The 17,054-nt window shown below is 37.3% G+C and overlaps 1 protein-coding gene across 1 annotated transcript; it reads left to right on the forward strand.

Moving 5' to 3' along the window:
• The first annotated feature begins 13,832 nt into the window (after window positions 1-13,832).
• LOC143850085 (uncharacterized) lies at window positions 13,833-14,291 on the forward strand. Its single transcript, XM_077359397.1, has one exon. The coding sequence runs from the start codon at window positions 13,833-13,835 to the stop codon at window positions 14,289-14,291; it is 459 nt and encodes a 152-aa protein (XP_077215512.1).
• The last annotated feature ends 2,763 nt before the right edge of the window (window positions 14,292-17,054 follow it).

Raw genomic sequence — 17,054 nt, forward strand, 5'->3', positions numbered from 1 at the left:
AGCTAAAAGGTATAGGATCAGTACGAGAAAGTAAGAAAACACATCAAAACATATAATAACAACACAATAAATCCTAAGACTCTAAATGATTAGCCCGAGTCCTCGGATGGTCTGGTATTCATTCAAAGAAGCCTACGTATTCCCGCCTCCACGAGAATCAAGGCAACGTAGTTCTTCGCACCTATTCTAAGCTAGGATGCCTAAGACACCTAGACCTCTATCCTAGACTTGATCTAAAAGACCGGACCAGTTCTTAAAGTTTCTTGCACGATTATTTAAATTCCAGTGAATTGTGGATTTTATGACACCCTATATGCCCTAACTAAATGCAGATTAGCCTTAAGCTAATGTAAGTGGCTCCTACAACCTATGTGTAACTAGGCTGTGTTTTCTGAGGAAAACAAATGGTGGGCTAACGTATCCTACTCTAGTCATCACTCGGCGATGTGGATCGCCGACTGACCGGACGAAGGCGATCCTATAACTCTAGGACAGACCCCTAACTCTAAAACAAGCACACAACAAACAAACAAACAAACAACCTATCAAAAGAAACTCCTAACTCTGAAACTCTCTATTTAGGAGAAACTCCTAACTCTAGAGGAAGATCTTTTGAAAACAAGGTTTTAAAGGTTGCTTATTCAAAAGATTTAAAAAAATGCTATTTACAAAAGTTTGGCTGGACTTGGGATATAAATCCCAAGCTGCATTACGTACCTCGGAAGAGGATCAAGCCAACGTAGTTCGAAACAAACTCTCCTAATTACTACTTTTAAAACACTCAACACTTTAGGCTTTTTTTAAGGTTTTTCAAATATTTTTTATGTTTTAAATTTCTAATGTTTTTGAGTTTTAAACGTATTCAATGTTTTTGGTTTTAAAGCTTTTATATGTTTTTTGGATTTCGAATTTCTGATGTTTTTTAAATTTTTAATTTCTGATTTCACCCTTTTGGTCAAAGACCTAAGGGAAAATGCAAAGCAACACCCTAGGGTCAAACCCTAGGGCTAACAGGGGAAACCCCTAAACTGAATAAGCTAGCTATCAAAAGTAATGAGATGATCTAAGATCACAACTAAATAAAGCTTTAATAAGACTGTGCTAGTCTCTAAAGAAGAGAAAAGACACCAAAACTAAAGACAAACTCTCTCTAAAAATAATACCAAAAGCGAAGGTAAATGAGTTAAAGACTCTCGAATAACGCTCCTAAAAGGACAGATGAATCAAGGACTCTCTAATAACACTCTCTAAAGGACGAGCGAGTCAAAGACTCTCTAATAAAAAACACTAACGAAGATAAATGAGCCAAAGGCTCTCTAATACTACAACTTAAAGGAGGAATGAGTCAAAGACTCTCTAAAAGGAGCTGCTCTAATATAAGGCTGGGTAAGCCTTCTAAAAATGAAAACCCTCTAAATGAGACAAGGCTTGTCTCCAAATAGGGGCTCTATAAATGAGGCAAGGCATGCCTCCTATGGGTATACTCCCTATCAAACTAAAGGCAACCTCCCTGAGGGTAGGCTCTAAATGAGGCTTGTCTCCAAAGGAGCATGACCTAATGAGACATAGCATGTCTCCTAGTGATGACTCTATGAAGAACCCTAAAATGGAAGTAATCCCTTAACCTGCGAAAGTTCTAGGCAGGAAGGGAAGGGGTTGGGTCAAGAAACATTCCGTCATAGCCCTTCCCACAAAGACAGATTCCCAAGTGAAGAGAATCACTTCCCTTAGAAAAAGCCACTCCTAACAACTAGAAATGACTTCTAATTAAACAGGTTGCAGGAGACAGTCATATCATTTAAAACAAGTTTGGGGGAAACCACGAGAGGCGATATTCTGATGAAAATCCCTAATCATTGATAACAATGGTATTGATGTCAAGCTTTTATGAGAGTACTGAAGCAAAATATTCCATTATAATCTGAGCACAGGAAAACCAAACTACACTATTCAAATAATCGTGCTAGGATGTACTGTCACTTTCAAGGTCATACTTTGTTACTTTGTGCACTAGTATCCCATTACTATTGTCAGGTTGCTTGATTAACTGCTGAACCTCTATGAAGGAAAATGGCATCACAAAGTCTTAAACTTCAAAAATGAATGCCATTAAACATATGTTCAATGTCACCTCCAGGCTATCGTTAGAATATCACCTCCCATGGATTCTCTGAGCAACAACAAAATTGGTATACCATCTCAAAGTGAGGACAAGAATATTTTTGGGGAAATAGAACGCCAAGAAACATAAAGGCCCGACTCTTAGCAAATAAGATGAATCTCTAAAAGCACAAGTTTTAAACCTTTTGAGGAGAATTCAAGATTCAATATTGTGAAACTGGGCATGACAAACTATGCAATTCACATACACATGAGTACATGAGGTGTATGAAGATAATAGCAACCAACCCTCTATTCTATTACATTGATCTTCAACAGATTGGACAACGACAATTAATAACACAAGTTGGGAATTTAATTGACAACCAAGATAACCTGTTTTAGCAATAGCAATCATTCAAATTTATAATCATTTAGAATACTCTTGAAAAATATATAGTTTAAATCAAAGCAGAATGCAAGATCCATGAGTCCTCATGTAGAGGTGCAAAAATCACTTCAAGAATTACAAACACACAAATCACAAGGAAAGTCACAGACCGAATGACAGACCCATGACCATGCTCTAATGATATGGGGGGTCAAGTATCAGCCTTCCAATGTGATTAATCTCAATGAAGGCCAATCAACATGTAACTTGAAATAATACCATGTTCATGGTCTTCCCTGTTGTAAGGTGCTTATTAAAAACATGTGAAATTTGAACAAGTCCATGATCCAGCAACAATATTACCCAATCCAAACCAAACCACTAGCTTCAATTAAAACAAGAGTATCACTAAACTTTATCAGTTTATCCAGATTTCGAGAATCAAAAACACAGAATTAAAACAAGCTAAATAACAAACATATTTAGAAGCTCGATTATCTCGACACAAGCGCCAAAATCATAAGAATTCAGGGTAAATTCAAAGCAAAAGCTGTATTGAAGATGAACAGAGAAGATACCTGATTTTTTTTTTGTTGAATTATGCTTCTTACCTTCGCTCTTTCTTTTCTTAAGCTCACCTCATCAAGCAAACAGAGCTAATCCCCTTGATTTCTGCCAGAGCTCCGGCGGACTCACTAAAGAAGGAGAACACATATTCCTTCTCTGCCAAACCCCAATTGAAGAAGGGAAATCTCCGGATCTACTTGGGATAAGTAAAGGATGGTCGGAATCCGGAGGACTTGCCGAAGAAAATGACCAATTCTCTTCTCTCCTATTCTCTACTCTCTCTGCTATTCTCTTTCTTTCTTAATTTCTCAGATCTGTAAAAAAGAACAATAGAGAAACCTCCGAATATAGGGTCTCATTGAAAGCTTTTAAGTAGAATTTGAAGGTGGGAGAGATAGATCGGATCTGGGGTAGATGGATTTTGGAGAGGGTTATGTAGTGGATGGAATGGCTCAGCCAAATAGAGGTACGGGGTAGGGCGGATTTAATGGAGGAGGTAACGAAAGAAATGGAGGTGATGGTGTGGTGGTTGATTTGGGTAGGGAGGTAGGATTCTGGCAAGCTTGCCGGAATCGATGGAGATGGCGATGGTGCTGGCTGACGAAGATGGAGGAGAAATGGAGGAGGGTTTAATGGGGTTGTGAAGATGGAGGTGCGACCGGAGTTGGGGTCGATCGGAGAAAATGGGTATTGACCAGAGATGGGTGGAGGTAATGGTGGCTGAAATCAAAGGAAATGGTGAAATGGGTTTGGGGTAATAGGTTTTGAAATGGATTTGGCTTGGGATTATAAAGGTGGATGGGATGAGGGATTTGAGGAATCCGGTGGGTAGTGGCCGGAGAAGACGACGAATCGTCTGGGTTCGCAGAGAAGAGGTGAAGGTTTTGATGGCGTGGGAAGATGGCCGGAGGTTTGGGGTTGATGAGGCCGAAGAATGGCCGGAATCAATGGCCACCTTCTTCTCCTTCGATCTTCTTCTCTCTCTCTCTCTCTCTCTCTCTCTCTCTCTCTCTCTCTCTCTCTCTCTCTCGGCTCTCTCTTTTTTTCAGAAAATCCTATCCCTCTCTGTTCGACAACGAAAAATCATCTCCCCTCTTTTTCTTTTCGAAAAAACAAGAAAAACCCTAGATAATTTCTGAAAATCTCAGATCCAGATCTGAGATTTTCTCTCAAAATCTCAGATCCAGATCTGAGATTTTTTATTTTTATTTTTTTCAAAATCTCCTCCTTCTCTCCTCTCTGCTCGAAAACGAAAATGATCTCTCCTTTTTTACAAAAAAATGATATATTTGCCCCCCTTTTCCGTGGACAACCCCCGACTTAACTAATACATCCCCCTTCCGGATTCGCATCACGCTTATTGTTTCGGTTTGCTGGCTAAGTGAATGAGCTCGGATCTTGACGAAATTTTGCAGGGACCATGGTGGGACCCTAACCTATCCTAGGATGAAGATTGGGACCCTAATGAACTGATTTGGCAAGCTTTCGATCAAACAAATTTAATAAGGGAGCGGTCAAAATGGGGTGTCTACACCCAGCCCCAAATTCATGGCTTAGCTTCATTTTTTTTATTCTCATCATCGTCATTCTCATTTTTTGTCATTCCTGCCGAATTCGAAATCCAATCTCTCATAATAATGTCCATAAATGTATTCCTGCCTATACCTGTTTTGCTCATCAGAGAGGATTATGTGGTCATGCCACTGCCACACCCGATTGTTTGAATCCCTATCAACATGGAATGCAATGGATATATGGTGATCACCAATTGTAACGCCTTGAGGAGAATTAGGATTTAGGGTCTCGGTCTTCCCACTGTCGATTATTCAAATAATCTTCCTCTCCAACCTCCATTCTTCGTTGGCAAGAGGCTCGAGGTAGTCACAGGAGTTGTTGCTGTTGTTGTTGTTGTAAGAACTCATGTTTGGAGGAGTCTTACCTACCCACTTAAAATTTTTGGAGTCTTCTTACCTACTTACTTAAAATGTCAAAATTACATTTATCCCTCTTTGAGTTTTAATTTATTGCAAAGAGAGACAATTCTAACTCATTTCCTAAAACCCATTAGCGGAAAATTTTCCTTTTCAAAAACATTTATCCCTCTTTGAGTTTTAATTTATTGCAAAGAGAGACAATTCTAACTCATTTCCTAAAACCCATTAGCGGAAAATTTTCCTTTTCAAAATTGATCTCCACTCCCATCTCTTCGATTTCCCCTCTCTCAAGGCATCAAGTTTTCCCTATCCGACGGTGACGGCTAAGGCCTAAGGTATGCTCTCTCTCTCTCTCTCTCTCTCTCTCTCTCTCTCTCTCTCTCTCTCTCTCTCTCTCTCTCTCTCTCTCTCTCTCTCTCTCTCTCTCTCTCTCTCTCTCTCTCAAACCCCCTATTGAATATGGCAGTACTTGTATGGCTCGTGTGCTGAAAATGGTAGCAAAAAATGACATGGTTTTGGGGCCTAAAAAGATTTCATGATCATGATTTTATTTTATTTTTTGGATCTAGGGTTTCATGATCAAGGTTGTGGGTTATTTTTGACTGGATTATACCTATTGAATCGAATGGATTCCTTCTTGCTAAGGTTTTGAATTTTCTGGATCTCTGCATATTTCAAGTGCATTTTTTCAATTTGAGTTCCAAAATTTCTTCAAAATAGGATAATTCTGAGTGTTTTTAGTTCTGATAATGTTGAATGTTTCACATTCAATTGCTCATGATTTTGAACTTCAGTAATTGTGTAATTTTTTTTTCTCCAAGGCTGTCTCTGAGAGATACATCCTTGAATTTTTCCTAATGTAATTATAAATTTCATGAAAGTATCTTAGTGAGTTCAAGATCACTTCATTTTCTAAAATCTATTTGTTGTGCATTCTTTAATTTTAAGAAGCTTATGGAATTATTATTTCCCATGATTATATTTTTGGCCTTTAATTAACGGATCCGTAACATTTGTGTTTCTTTTGTGCTTAGTTTTGAGGATTATTTCTCAATTGTTGAGATCTAATAGATATCCACATTTTCCTATCTCCGTGTGTCAACAAAATTGAAAACCTGTTTATCAAGTGTTCAAAAAAAAAAAGGAAGAAAAATATTGAAAGCTTGTTCTAAATATCATTTTACTACGTGTTATTATCATTTTCTATTTTGTCTCAAAAATTCAAAAGAGACTAGCTACTATTCAAATTTCCAATCTAATGTTTTATATCTATCTCTTTTGGCACAGTTAAAGTTGTTGTGAGTCACCCACTGAGGCCCTGTTCGTTTAAGATTATTACAACCAATTGCGACTGCGAAACTGATTGTTGGACTCAAATTTAAACATAATTTTAATTCCAATAATCGGCTGGGCACTCATAATTGGGTGTCATATTCTTTAAACGAACAGGGCCTAATTGTGCCTTCGTGTGAATATATGAATTTGTTTTGATTTTGCATATAAAATCGAAAATGTAGGAGACTTAGGTTATATTTTTGTGTTTGGGACTTAAATCTAAGAATTAGGTTTCGGATAGTATTAATGTGGATTGTCTGTTGAAAATGAGTTTATTAGGACAAATGATTAACTATTTTGGTGGATATTATAATAATAATTTATTGGACTCAGATTTACATTTACTTTTGCGTCCAATACTTGGCTTGGGACTCACAATCCGTTCTCAAAATCTAAAACAAACGCCCCTTAAACCTTAAGGTTGTGTTGGATGATTGAAATCAGGAAAGAGAGTCGATGAGGAAAAAGTAAAATAAGAAAGATGATTCCTAGACTCAAGGGCGCCCTTGCAAAATAGAGAGGAAAGGGCACTCCATTGGTCCATGTCATTTTTACTCAACCGGGATTTTTTCCCTTTTAGCACATATATTATGATGTGGACCAATTGGAGCACCCTTTCGGCTTTATTCTGTAACGGCACCCTTAAGTCTAGCGTTCCACAATAAAAAAAGAATTAAAAAAAGAATTAAAAAAAAAAGAGAGAGAGAGAGAGGAAAGATAGACTGAAGGGCGCCTTGGCAAAAAACCAGTTACATGGACACTCCTATTGCTCCTTATAAGCAAAGTGCATTGATGATTACAGTTGTCAACGTTATTTTCATATTTCTTTTGTGTAACTTTCTTGCTGGGGACCAATGAGAGTTATGTTTTTGGAAGGGTGCCCTTCAGTCTATCATTCCTCTAAAAAAAATCTAATAAAAATTTCATTCCGAAATAACATCTTGCTTTGTACCTCTAATTCTCTTCTGTTGTTTTTTCCAACCAGTCATGCGGAATTGCAACGGGAACGCACGCGAAATCCAAATATATCTTGATGGGTAGGGGTACGCCTATTGTTGGGTTCATAAAATCTTTGCCGATAGTGAGAGCATACTTTGGAGCATTATAAATAGAGGAATGCCAAACTAAAGGGCGTTCTTGCAGATATCAGCTAAAAGAGCTCCCCCATCCAAGAACATTAATACCAAGAGCAAAAATGGCTTCTTCCAATAGCAACAACAACTCCTCATCTAAGCATCTTACCAACGAAGAATTGAAGCTAGAGAGGGAGATTATTAGGATAATCGATAATGGGAATACCGAGTACTTTATTTTTTACGGTGACGCAATTTTTTAAGGAAAACTCTTGTTTGGCAAGGCAACTCAACTCATAGAAGTAGAAAAACTCAAGCATGGCAAACTCTAGTTGGAAAATGATTATATAATTACTAGTCCAAAGAGAATAAATTGATGCATTACCATTTGAAAATGATTATACTCATATGAGATAAACAACAAACTATTTAGTGCATTAACTATTTAGTTGAAACTTGAAACCATAGAGCTAAAGGGGGGAAACGAACAAAAGATGGAAATAGTCCCTGTGATTGCGTGCGTTCGTGAGTTTTACTTTTAAGTTTTCACTTTTAAAGTAACAAAGTTTTAGAGAAAAAAAAAATACACATTATAACTTAAGTAACTCGGGTCGGGTCGGGTCGGGCCCCTTCAAACCCGGCTCGAACCGAGATTCATGCGGGCTTTTGGATCGTAGACCCGGCTCGACCCGAAACCCGAGAAACATGAACCCAACCCAAGCTATTTTCGGGTTGGGTCGATGCGGGTCTTGTAAAACCCGACCCAAGTTGCAGCCCTAGGTGTGGCAGTGGTACGACCACATTATCCTCTCCGATGAGGAAAATGGGTATAGGCGGGAACACATTTATGGACATTATTATGAGAGATTGGATTCCGAATTCGGTATGAATGACGGAAACGAGAATTACGATGAGGAGAATCAGAAATGAAGCCGAGCCATGAATTTGGGGCTGGGCTATCTAATTGGCGATGCGAGTTCGTTCAATGGTAGGATTCTTGACCGGAATCGGAATGCGGGTTCGTCATCGAAATAAAGTATAGGGTTTTTTTTCTGTTTTTTTTTTGTATTTTTTTATTTACCGGAGGGGCTGGTTTGCGGTTGTATTTTGTTTGTGATGGGGGGTTAAAAATACCCTTGTTGGGGTTTCCTTAATTTTACAGTTTTCCCTTAAATGGGATTAATATATTTGCCCCCATATAAAGGTTTTTTTATATGAATTAATTTTGGTTTTTTTCAGTTTCTGGGAATTTTGTAGTAATATGATATTAACATTCATAGGCATGTAAAGATGAGAAGTGGAAGAACTTTCCTGGAATGTGAATGTGAGCATGGTCTAACCATATGTGTTAATTATCAACATTTATGGTTAGATAATAGAACATATTTTGACTGGCAGGAACATTTTCTTGAAATGTTGATGTGGGTATTGTATAAACAAATTCGTTAAAATTATATTCAGCGTGGAGTTTGAAGATTCTAATTTTAGGTAAACACTTGTGATTCCAGTTCACTAGAACTAGTATTCTAGTTTTTTGGGGCACAACCTATTTAGGCTCTGGCCCATCTAATGGACGGTTTGGATCATCCTATGGTGCGGGCCATACCACACCATAAGCTTATACTTTAACAATAGGGAAACCGATTCAGAAAGTATGTGATAGCTCGTTGATTACCATAAATTATGTCCATAAATGTTAAAGTAACGCCATCTCCAACAGCATAAGCTTATGGAGTAACTGGTAGTTTCATATGGTATCAGAGCAAAGGTCCTTAGTTCAAACCTCCCAGATAACAAAAATACACATGCAATGGCCAAACCCAAAAGAGGGACACATGTGCCACGTGTAAGCCAACCCTAGAAAGAGGGGCCACACGTGACGGGGAGTGTTAAAGTAATGCCATCTCCAACAACTTAAGTAACTGGTAGTTTCAAAATAAATTAATGAATCTTCCCTTTTTAATAATTTTTAGTGTATTACATATCATATAGGCTTAGATATAGTCAAGTCAAAAACTTGTTTTCTGTTTCTTAATGAATCATGTAGAACATCTTTAATCCATGTACAAAGTCCAACACTCAAAAGGGAAAATGAGAGGGAAGAGAGAAAGAAGAAAATTAAAGAGATCTCTAATTGATCGACTTTGGAGGACTGAAAATGTTTTATTTTATTTGTTGATTGAGGGAATATTAGGGTATTTAATTCAGTTTAAGGAACTTTTTTAAAATCCAGAAATTAGAAACAAGAAATCTGAAATTTAAAATATGATCTCCCCAATTTCAAATAGGACCGTTGTATCAATCTGAAATTTAGACCGATGCGGTTCAACACTAAGAAAATCAACCACGTCCTATTTCAATTCATATTTTGGTTCCCTATCAACTCAATGTAAAAAATTAAAATAAAAAATTGATTTAAAAAAATCTAATAAAATTTTCATTCTGGAATCAAAATACCACATATGGGGCAGGAAACACATGTCCCCTTTAATTCTGCTCTGAAGTCATTTCTAACCCTAATTTTGTTCATTTTTCGAACTAATTAGAGTTATCTAGAATCAGAATCAGAATTGGACCCCGATTCCAGTGCCTCATTCTTGCAATGGAATCGCAAGCGATTTATATATCTTGGAGGATTCGAGTATGTTAATTCCATTGCCTTCGAAACACACCCGAAATCCTTAACATATCTTTGTTGATTCAAGTATGATATTCGTGCAATCTACAAAAATCCTAAAAAATATTTCTTCAATTTGCCATTTTTTGCAGGGATGGCGCATTATAAATAGCTTCACCATCAAAAGTGAGAAGAAACAAAGCACAATGAGTTCTTCTTCCGACACCAACAACCTCTCCTTCGACCCTCCCTTTCTCAAAACCAATTCCTTTCCTTCCCCTGTCAGAGTGGAAGATTTCCGGCAAGAAACCATCATCATTCCTTACATTCCCCAATCTTTATACAAACCCTATAATTGAGCAAATTATGACGGCATAAGAATGGCCATGGAATCTGACCACTAAGCGAATTCCTATCGCCGGTCAGATTGCCCAGCCCCAAATTCATGGCTGGGCTCTGTTTTTTATTCTCCTCCTCATCATTCTCGTTTTTGTCATTACCGCCGAATTTGAAATCCACTCTCTCATCATAATGTCCGTAGATATACTCACGCATATACCCATTTTGGTCATCGAAGAGGATTATGTGGCCGTGCCACTGCCACACCTAATGGTCTAAATCCCACTCAGCACAGAATGCAATGTATATGGTGATCTCTGATTGTAAAGCCCAGAGGAGAATTAGGGTTTAGAGTCTCGGTCTTCCCACTGTCGATTATCCTAATATTCTCCTTCTCTAGCTTCCATTCTTCGTTGGCAAGACGCTGGAGGTAGTCACAGGAGGAGTTGTTGTCGCTGTTGTAAGAACCCATATTTGCTATGTTATTAATGCACTTGAATGGGAGTGCCCTTGTAGCTAATATTTGCAAGGGCGCCTTTAAAGTGACATTCCTCAATATATAATGCCCCAAAATATGCTCTCGCTATCGGTAAAGATTTTACCCCTATCCACGAAGATACGGGTAAGGCCCTGCTTGTTTTGGATTCTTAGCAATAAGGGAGTGAGTGGGGGCAATTGGACCCCTGGAAATTTTTGGATGAGTCATACCTACTTACTTAAAATGTCAAAATTACCTTTACCCCTCTTCGATTTTTAATTTACTACAAAGAGAGACACGATTCTAATTCATTTCCAAAACCCATTAGCGGAAATTTTTCCTTTGCAAAATTGATCTCCACTCCCATCTCTTCGATTTCCCCTCTCTCAAGGCGTCTAGTTTTCCCTATCGACGATGACAGCTAAGCCCTAAGGTATGCTCTCTCTCTCTCTCTCTCTCTCTCTCTCTCTCTCTCTCTCTCTCTCTCTCTCTCTCTCTCTCAAACCCCCTATCGAATATGGTAGTTCTTATATGGCTTGTGTGTTGAAAATGGTAGCAAAAAATGACATGGTTTTGGGGCTTAAAAAGATTTCATGATCATGGTTTTCCTTTTTCTGGATCTAGGGTTTCATGATCAAGGTTATGGTTTATTGATTTTACCTATTAAATCGAATGGATTCCTTCTTGATGAAGGTTTTGAATTTTCTGGATCTCTACATATTTCAAGTGCATTTTCTCAATTTGAGTTCCAAAATTTCTTTAAAATAGGATTCTTCTGAGTTTTTCTTATTTCCGATAATGTTGAATGTTTCAGTTTCAATTACTCTTCATGATTTGAACTTTAGTGATTGTGTACTTTTATTTTTCTCTAGGCTTTCTCTGAGAGATACATCTCTGAATTTTTCCTAATCTAATCATAAGTTTCATGAAAGTATCTTAGTGAGTTCAAAATCACTCCATTTTCTAAAAGCTTTTTGTTGTGCATTCTTTAATTCTATGAAAGCTTATGAAATTATTATTTCCCATGACTATGCTTATTGGTCTTTAATTAACAGATCCGTAACATTTGGGTTTCTTTTGTGCTTAGTTTTGAGGATTATTTCTCAATTGCTGAGATGTAATAGATATCCACATTTTCCTATCTTTGTGTCTCAACAAAATTGAAAACCGGTTTATCAATTGTTAAAAAAGAGAAAAAGAAAAATATTGAAAGCTTGTTCTAAATATTATTTTGCTACGTGTTATTCTTATTTTCTCCTTTGTTTCAAAAATTCAAAAGAGACTCCTATTCAAATTTCCAATCTAATGTTTTGTGTCTTTCTCTTTTGGCACACTCAAGTTTTTGTGAGGCACCCACTAATTGTGCCTTTGCGTGAATACGAGAATTTGTTTTGATTTTGTATATAAAATCGGAAATGTACAAGGCTTAGGTTAGGTTTTTGTGTATGGGACTTAAATCTAAGAATTAGGTTTCTGATAGTATTAATGTGGATTGTCAGTTAAAAATGACAGTTTTGTAGGAAAAATTATTAGCTATTTTGGTAGATATTATAATAATTTATTGATTATTAGCTATTTTGCTCGAGCAAATTCCTAGCCTGGCGTGTGTCCAAAACTGATTACTAGACTCAAATTTACATTTACTTTTGAGTCCAATAATAGGTTTGGGACTCACAATCTGTTATCAAAATCAAACGGGGCCCAAACCTTATGCTTTATTTGGATTGCCAAATTCAGGAATATATTGGAGTCGATGCCCTATTTCAGTTCCTAATCAGGTTCCAATAAACTCAATGTAAAAATATTAAAATAAAAAAGAGGAATTCTAGATTCAAGGGCGCCCTTGCAAATAGAGCGAAAAGGGCTCTCCCTTTGGTCCACATCATGTTTGCAACCCAGATTTTTTCCTTTTAAGCACATTTAAATGATGTGGACCAATTGGAGCAACCTTTCAGCTTTATTTTGCATGGGCGCCCTTGAGTCTACTGTTCCTCAATAAAAAACTAATTCTTAAAAAGGGAAAGATAGACTGAAGGGCGCCTTGCAAAAAAACCAGTTACAAGGGTGCTCCTATTGCTCCTTATAATCCAAGTGCATTGATGATTACAGTTGTCAACGTTGCATTTTTTTTGGGAAATATTATCAGCACTACTGTATTTTGATGAAGGGCACTCCTCACTTTATTAAAAGTACGGTATGGCCGCACCATAGGATGATCCAAACCGTCCATTAGATGTACCACAGTCTAAATAGGTTGTGCCCCAAAAATTATTTTCATAGGTTGATCCTAACCCTCCTATCTATAGAGGTTTATGATCAACCCTCTATCCTTCAGATCAGAGGGTTAGGATCAACCTATGGAAATTATTTTTGGGGCACTACCTATTTAGAGTGTGGCCCATCTAATGGATGGTTTGAATCATCCTAGGGTGCCGACCATACCATACTTTTAATAAAGTGAGAAGTGTCCTCATCAAAATACAAAATACAGTAGTGCTGACAACATTTCCCTTGTTTTTGTGCAATTTTCTTGCTGGGGACCAATGAGGGCGCCCTTGTGACTGTTTTTTTGCAAGGGTGCCCTTCAGTCCATCATTCCTCTCAAAAAAAATCTAATAAAAATCTCATTCCTCTCCGAAATAACATGGAAGAAACAGATTCCAACATTTCCCCTTTCATTTTGCTTATTTCTATTCTACCTCTAATTCTGTTCGTTTTTTCTTCCAACCAGCCATGACTCATGAGGAATTGCAACGGGAACGCACGTGAAATCCAAATATATCTTGTTGGATACGGAAACCCACGCCAAATCCTTACATATATCTTCATAGATACGGGGGTATGCCTATTCTTGCCATCATAAAATCTTTCCCGATTGTGAGAGCATAGTTTCGCCCACTCTTAATTGAAGAATGCCAAACTAAAGGGCGTACTTTCAATTATCAGCTAAAAGAGCTCTCCCATAGTCCCACCCAAGTGCATTAATAACCGACCAAACATGGCTTCTTACAACAGCAACAACAACACCACCTACCGACAGAGGCTTACCAACGAAGAATGGAGGCTAGAGAGCGAGATTATTCGAATAATCGACAGTGGGAAGACCGAGTCTCTAAACCCGAATTCTCCTCAGGGCGTTACAATTGGAGGTCACCATATGTACATTGCATTCTATGATGAGAGGGCTTCAGACTATCGGGTGTGGCAGTGGCACGGACACATAATCCTCTCCAATGACCAAAATGAGTATAGGCGTGAATACATTTACGGTCATTATTATGAGAGAATGGAATTCAAATTCGGCGGTAATGACGAAAATGAGAATGACGATGAGGAGAATCAGAAACGGAGCCCAGCAATCAATTTGGGGCTGGGCAATCTGATTGGCGATGCTGTGAGTTCGTCTAGTGGTCAGATTCTTCACCGGAATCGGAATTTGGGTTCATCATCTAAATAAGCTATAGGGTTTTGTCTCTGTATTTTTTCGATTTACTGGAGGAGGTGGTTTGAGGTTGTATTTTGTTTGTGATGGGGGGTTAAAAACACACTGGTTGGGGTTTCCATAATCTTACAGTTTTCTCTTAAATGAGATTAATAAATTTGTCCCCATATAAAGGTTTTTTTTGTATAAATTAATTTTGGTTTATTTTCAGTTTCTTGGAATTTTGTAGTAATATGCATGCTCGTTTGTTTGATATTAACATTCATAGGCATGTAAAGATGAGAAGTGGAAGAACTCTCCTGGAATGTGAATGTGACCATGGTCTAACCATAGGTGTTACTTATCCACATTTATGGTTAGATAATAGAACATATTTCGACTGGCAGGGACATTTTTTTGGAATATTCCCACAACTTCTCTATAATAATTTGTAGATTTATTCGAGTTGCCTTGACCTAGATCCAAATATCAATGCTGAAAATTCCAGACGTTGATGATAATAGTTGTATGAAAAGATCTCTTATTTAGCGAGAACATTTGCTTGTAATACTAACATTAAGTTACAAGTTGGGAGAGATGCTTAAATGCCCAAGAAAAGATAAAGTTCCCAACTTCCTCTTGTTTTTCCCTTCTTTGCTATAAGATTTCATCATGGTTATACTGCATTTTTCCAGACCCTTGTGTAAAGCACTAAATAGCTGTCAGTGTTTGACTTGTTAATGTCTAATAAAACGTTGCATTGGAGAATAACACATAGTTATTTGCATTTGAATTAGTTCCTGGCACCACAAGATAATGGCCACCAAGTCATTTTTTATTTTTAATCGGATTAATATGTTTGTCCCCACAATACCAATTTTTTAAATACATAAATGAATTATGGTTTATTTTCAATTTTTTGGGATTTTGTAGTAATTTGCATGTCCATTTGTTTAATATTAAGATTCGTGGGCGTGTAAAGATGAGAATTGGAAGGTGTTTACTTGTACATATGTATGTGGTACTATGGTTAGATTGTAGAACTCTCTAAAACTGCAGAGCATGGTATAGCCATAGTTATTACTACTTTAAATTTCATTATTGTTGGAAATTAATTCATGTAGTGGTTGAGAAGAAGATAAGAAGATGCTTCAAGGCGAGTAAACGCTCTCCTTAAGACGATATTCGCCCCCACCAGTAGTGTGCAGGGAGGTATATATGCTTAGATGCCCAAGAAAATATAAAGTTTGCAACCTCCTCTTGTTTTTACCTTCTTTGCTATTAGCGTTCATCACGGCTATATTGCATTTTTTTCAGACCCTTGTGTAAAGCACTATATAGTCGGCAATATGTGAATGTCTAATAAAACGTTTGCATAGGATAATAACTCGATCATGGGTATTTGCGAATGATTAAGTTGTTCCTGGCACCACAAGATAATGCCAACCAAGTTGTTCACTTGTTTGAAGTGATAAAGGACTTTATTTTTGGCAATGCATATATGATAGACAAAGGTTCACTTGGTTTCTTTAAATTAAGGATTTGTCATCCATAGATGGTATGACACTTGGAAATTCATTGTTCAGTAGGTGAAGGTGCCCTTTTGGGAACTAATGTTGGAGAACCTTCTTTTTTTTTTTTTTTTCCATCCACGAGCTTTTTGGTTGCTTATTAGAGGTATGTGCACCTATGGTCGTCAAAATTCAGCTTGGCATTTGGAATTAACGCACTCATCATTATGGGTCACACAAAGCTTAATGTTCTCTGTGGCAATCAATTTAAAAAATGGGCCACAAAAAGTAATGCTATGCCACTCCAAAATATTTGCATAGAATGGTACTCCTAAAATTGCAGTGTCTAACACTTCCCCTGCTTGAGTTGGTGCACGAATATCTTTCTGTTTATTGCAGTCATAGGGAACCCTATTCAGAAAAAGGGCCACAAAAAGCAATGCTATGTCATTCCAAAATATTTGCTGAGAATGGTACTCCTAAAATTTCAAAAGTGCAACACTTCCCCCCTCAAGTTGGTGCATGAATATATCTATGTATATAAGTATCTTGCATTCATAGGGAACCCGATTCAGGAAGATATGATAGCTGTTTTCATAAAATATGTGCATAAATTAATGACTCTCTTCGTGTTTCAATAATTTTTAGCATATTGTCTATCTTATGAGCTTAGAAATAGTCAAGTCAATAACTTGTTTTATGGTTCTTAATGATGTAGAACATCCTTAAACCATGTACAGCGTTCAAGGCTGAAAGGGAAAAAGAGACGGAAGAGAGAGAATAAAAAATAATAAGTTCTCTAATTCGTTGACTTTGGAGGACTGTAAATATTTTATTTTATTTGTTGACTGAGGGAATATTTGGGTATTGATTTCAGTTTAAGGCACTTTGTTAAGAGGTTTTTGTTAAGAGGTTTTTATATGGTGGCCGACCGTCAAACAACAAGAGAGAGACAGAGAAAAAAACCTCCTCCTTAATATTTGATCCAGGCCAAATACCCTTTTTTGACTTTTACCTTTATCAAAAATCAAAGTGTTTGATTTTTTCTCTCTCCGCCCTTTATATGTAAAGGGCGGCCACCATATAATTTCTCCTTTTTTTTAAATCTAGAACTGGGCAGTATTCATTATGTGAAAAATTAAAGTTATAGTCCCAATCTGATCTCAGTTCCAGATCCCACCTTCGGATCAATTTGAAACTTGGATGTGTGGATGGTGCTTGAAAGGGATTCTAGAATTTGAAGCAAATCTAGTTGTTAGTTCAATGGGTAGGATTGCATGACTAGGAC

This window comes from Tasmannia lanceolata, unplaced genomic scaffold (genome assembly GCF_043159265.1).
Source record: "Tasmannia lanceolata isolate RefF3 unplaced genomic scaffold, GAP_Taslan_0.1 ptg000018l, whole genome shotgun sequence".
Classification (NCBI taxonomy): domain Eukaryota; kingdom Viridiplantae; phylum Streptophyta; class Magnoliopsida; order Canellales; family Winteraceae; genus Tasmannia; species Tasmannia lanceolata.

Bases quoted from the DNA above. Each gene is read 5' to 3' on its own strand.
- LOC143850085 (XM_077359397.1), top strand. From the start codon at position 13,833: ATGGCTTCTTACAACAGCAACAACAACACCACCTACCGACAGAGGCTT.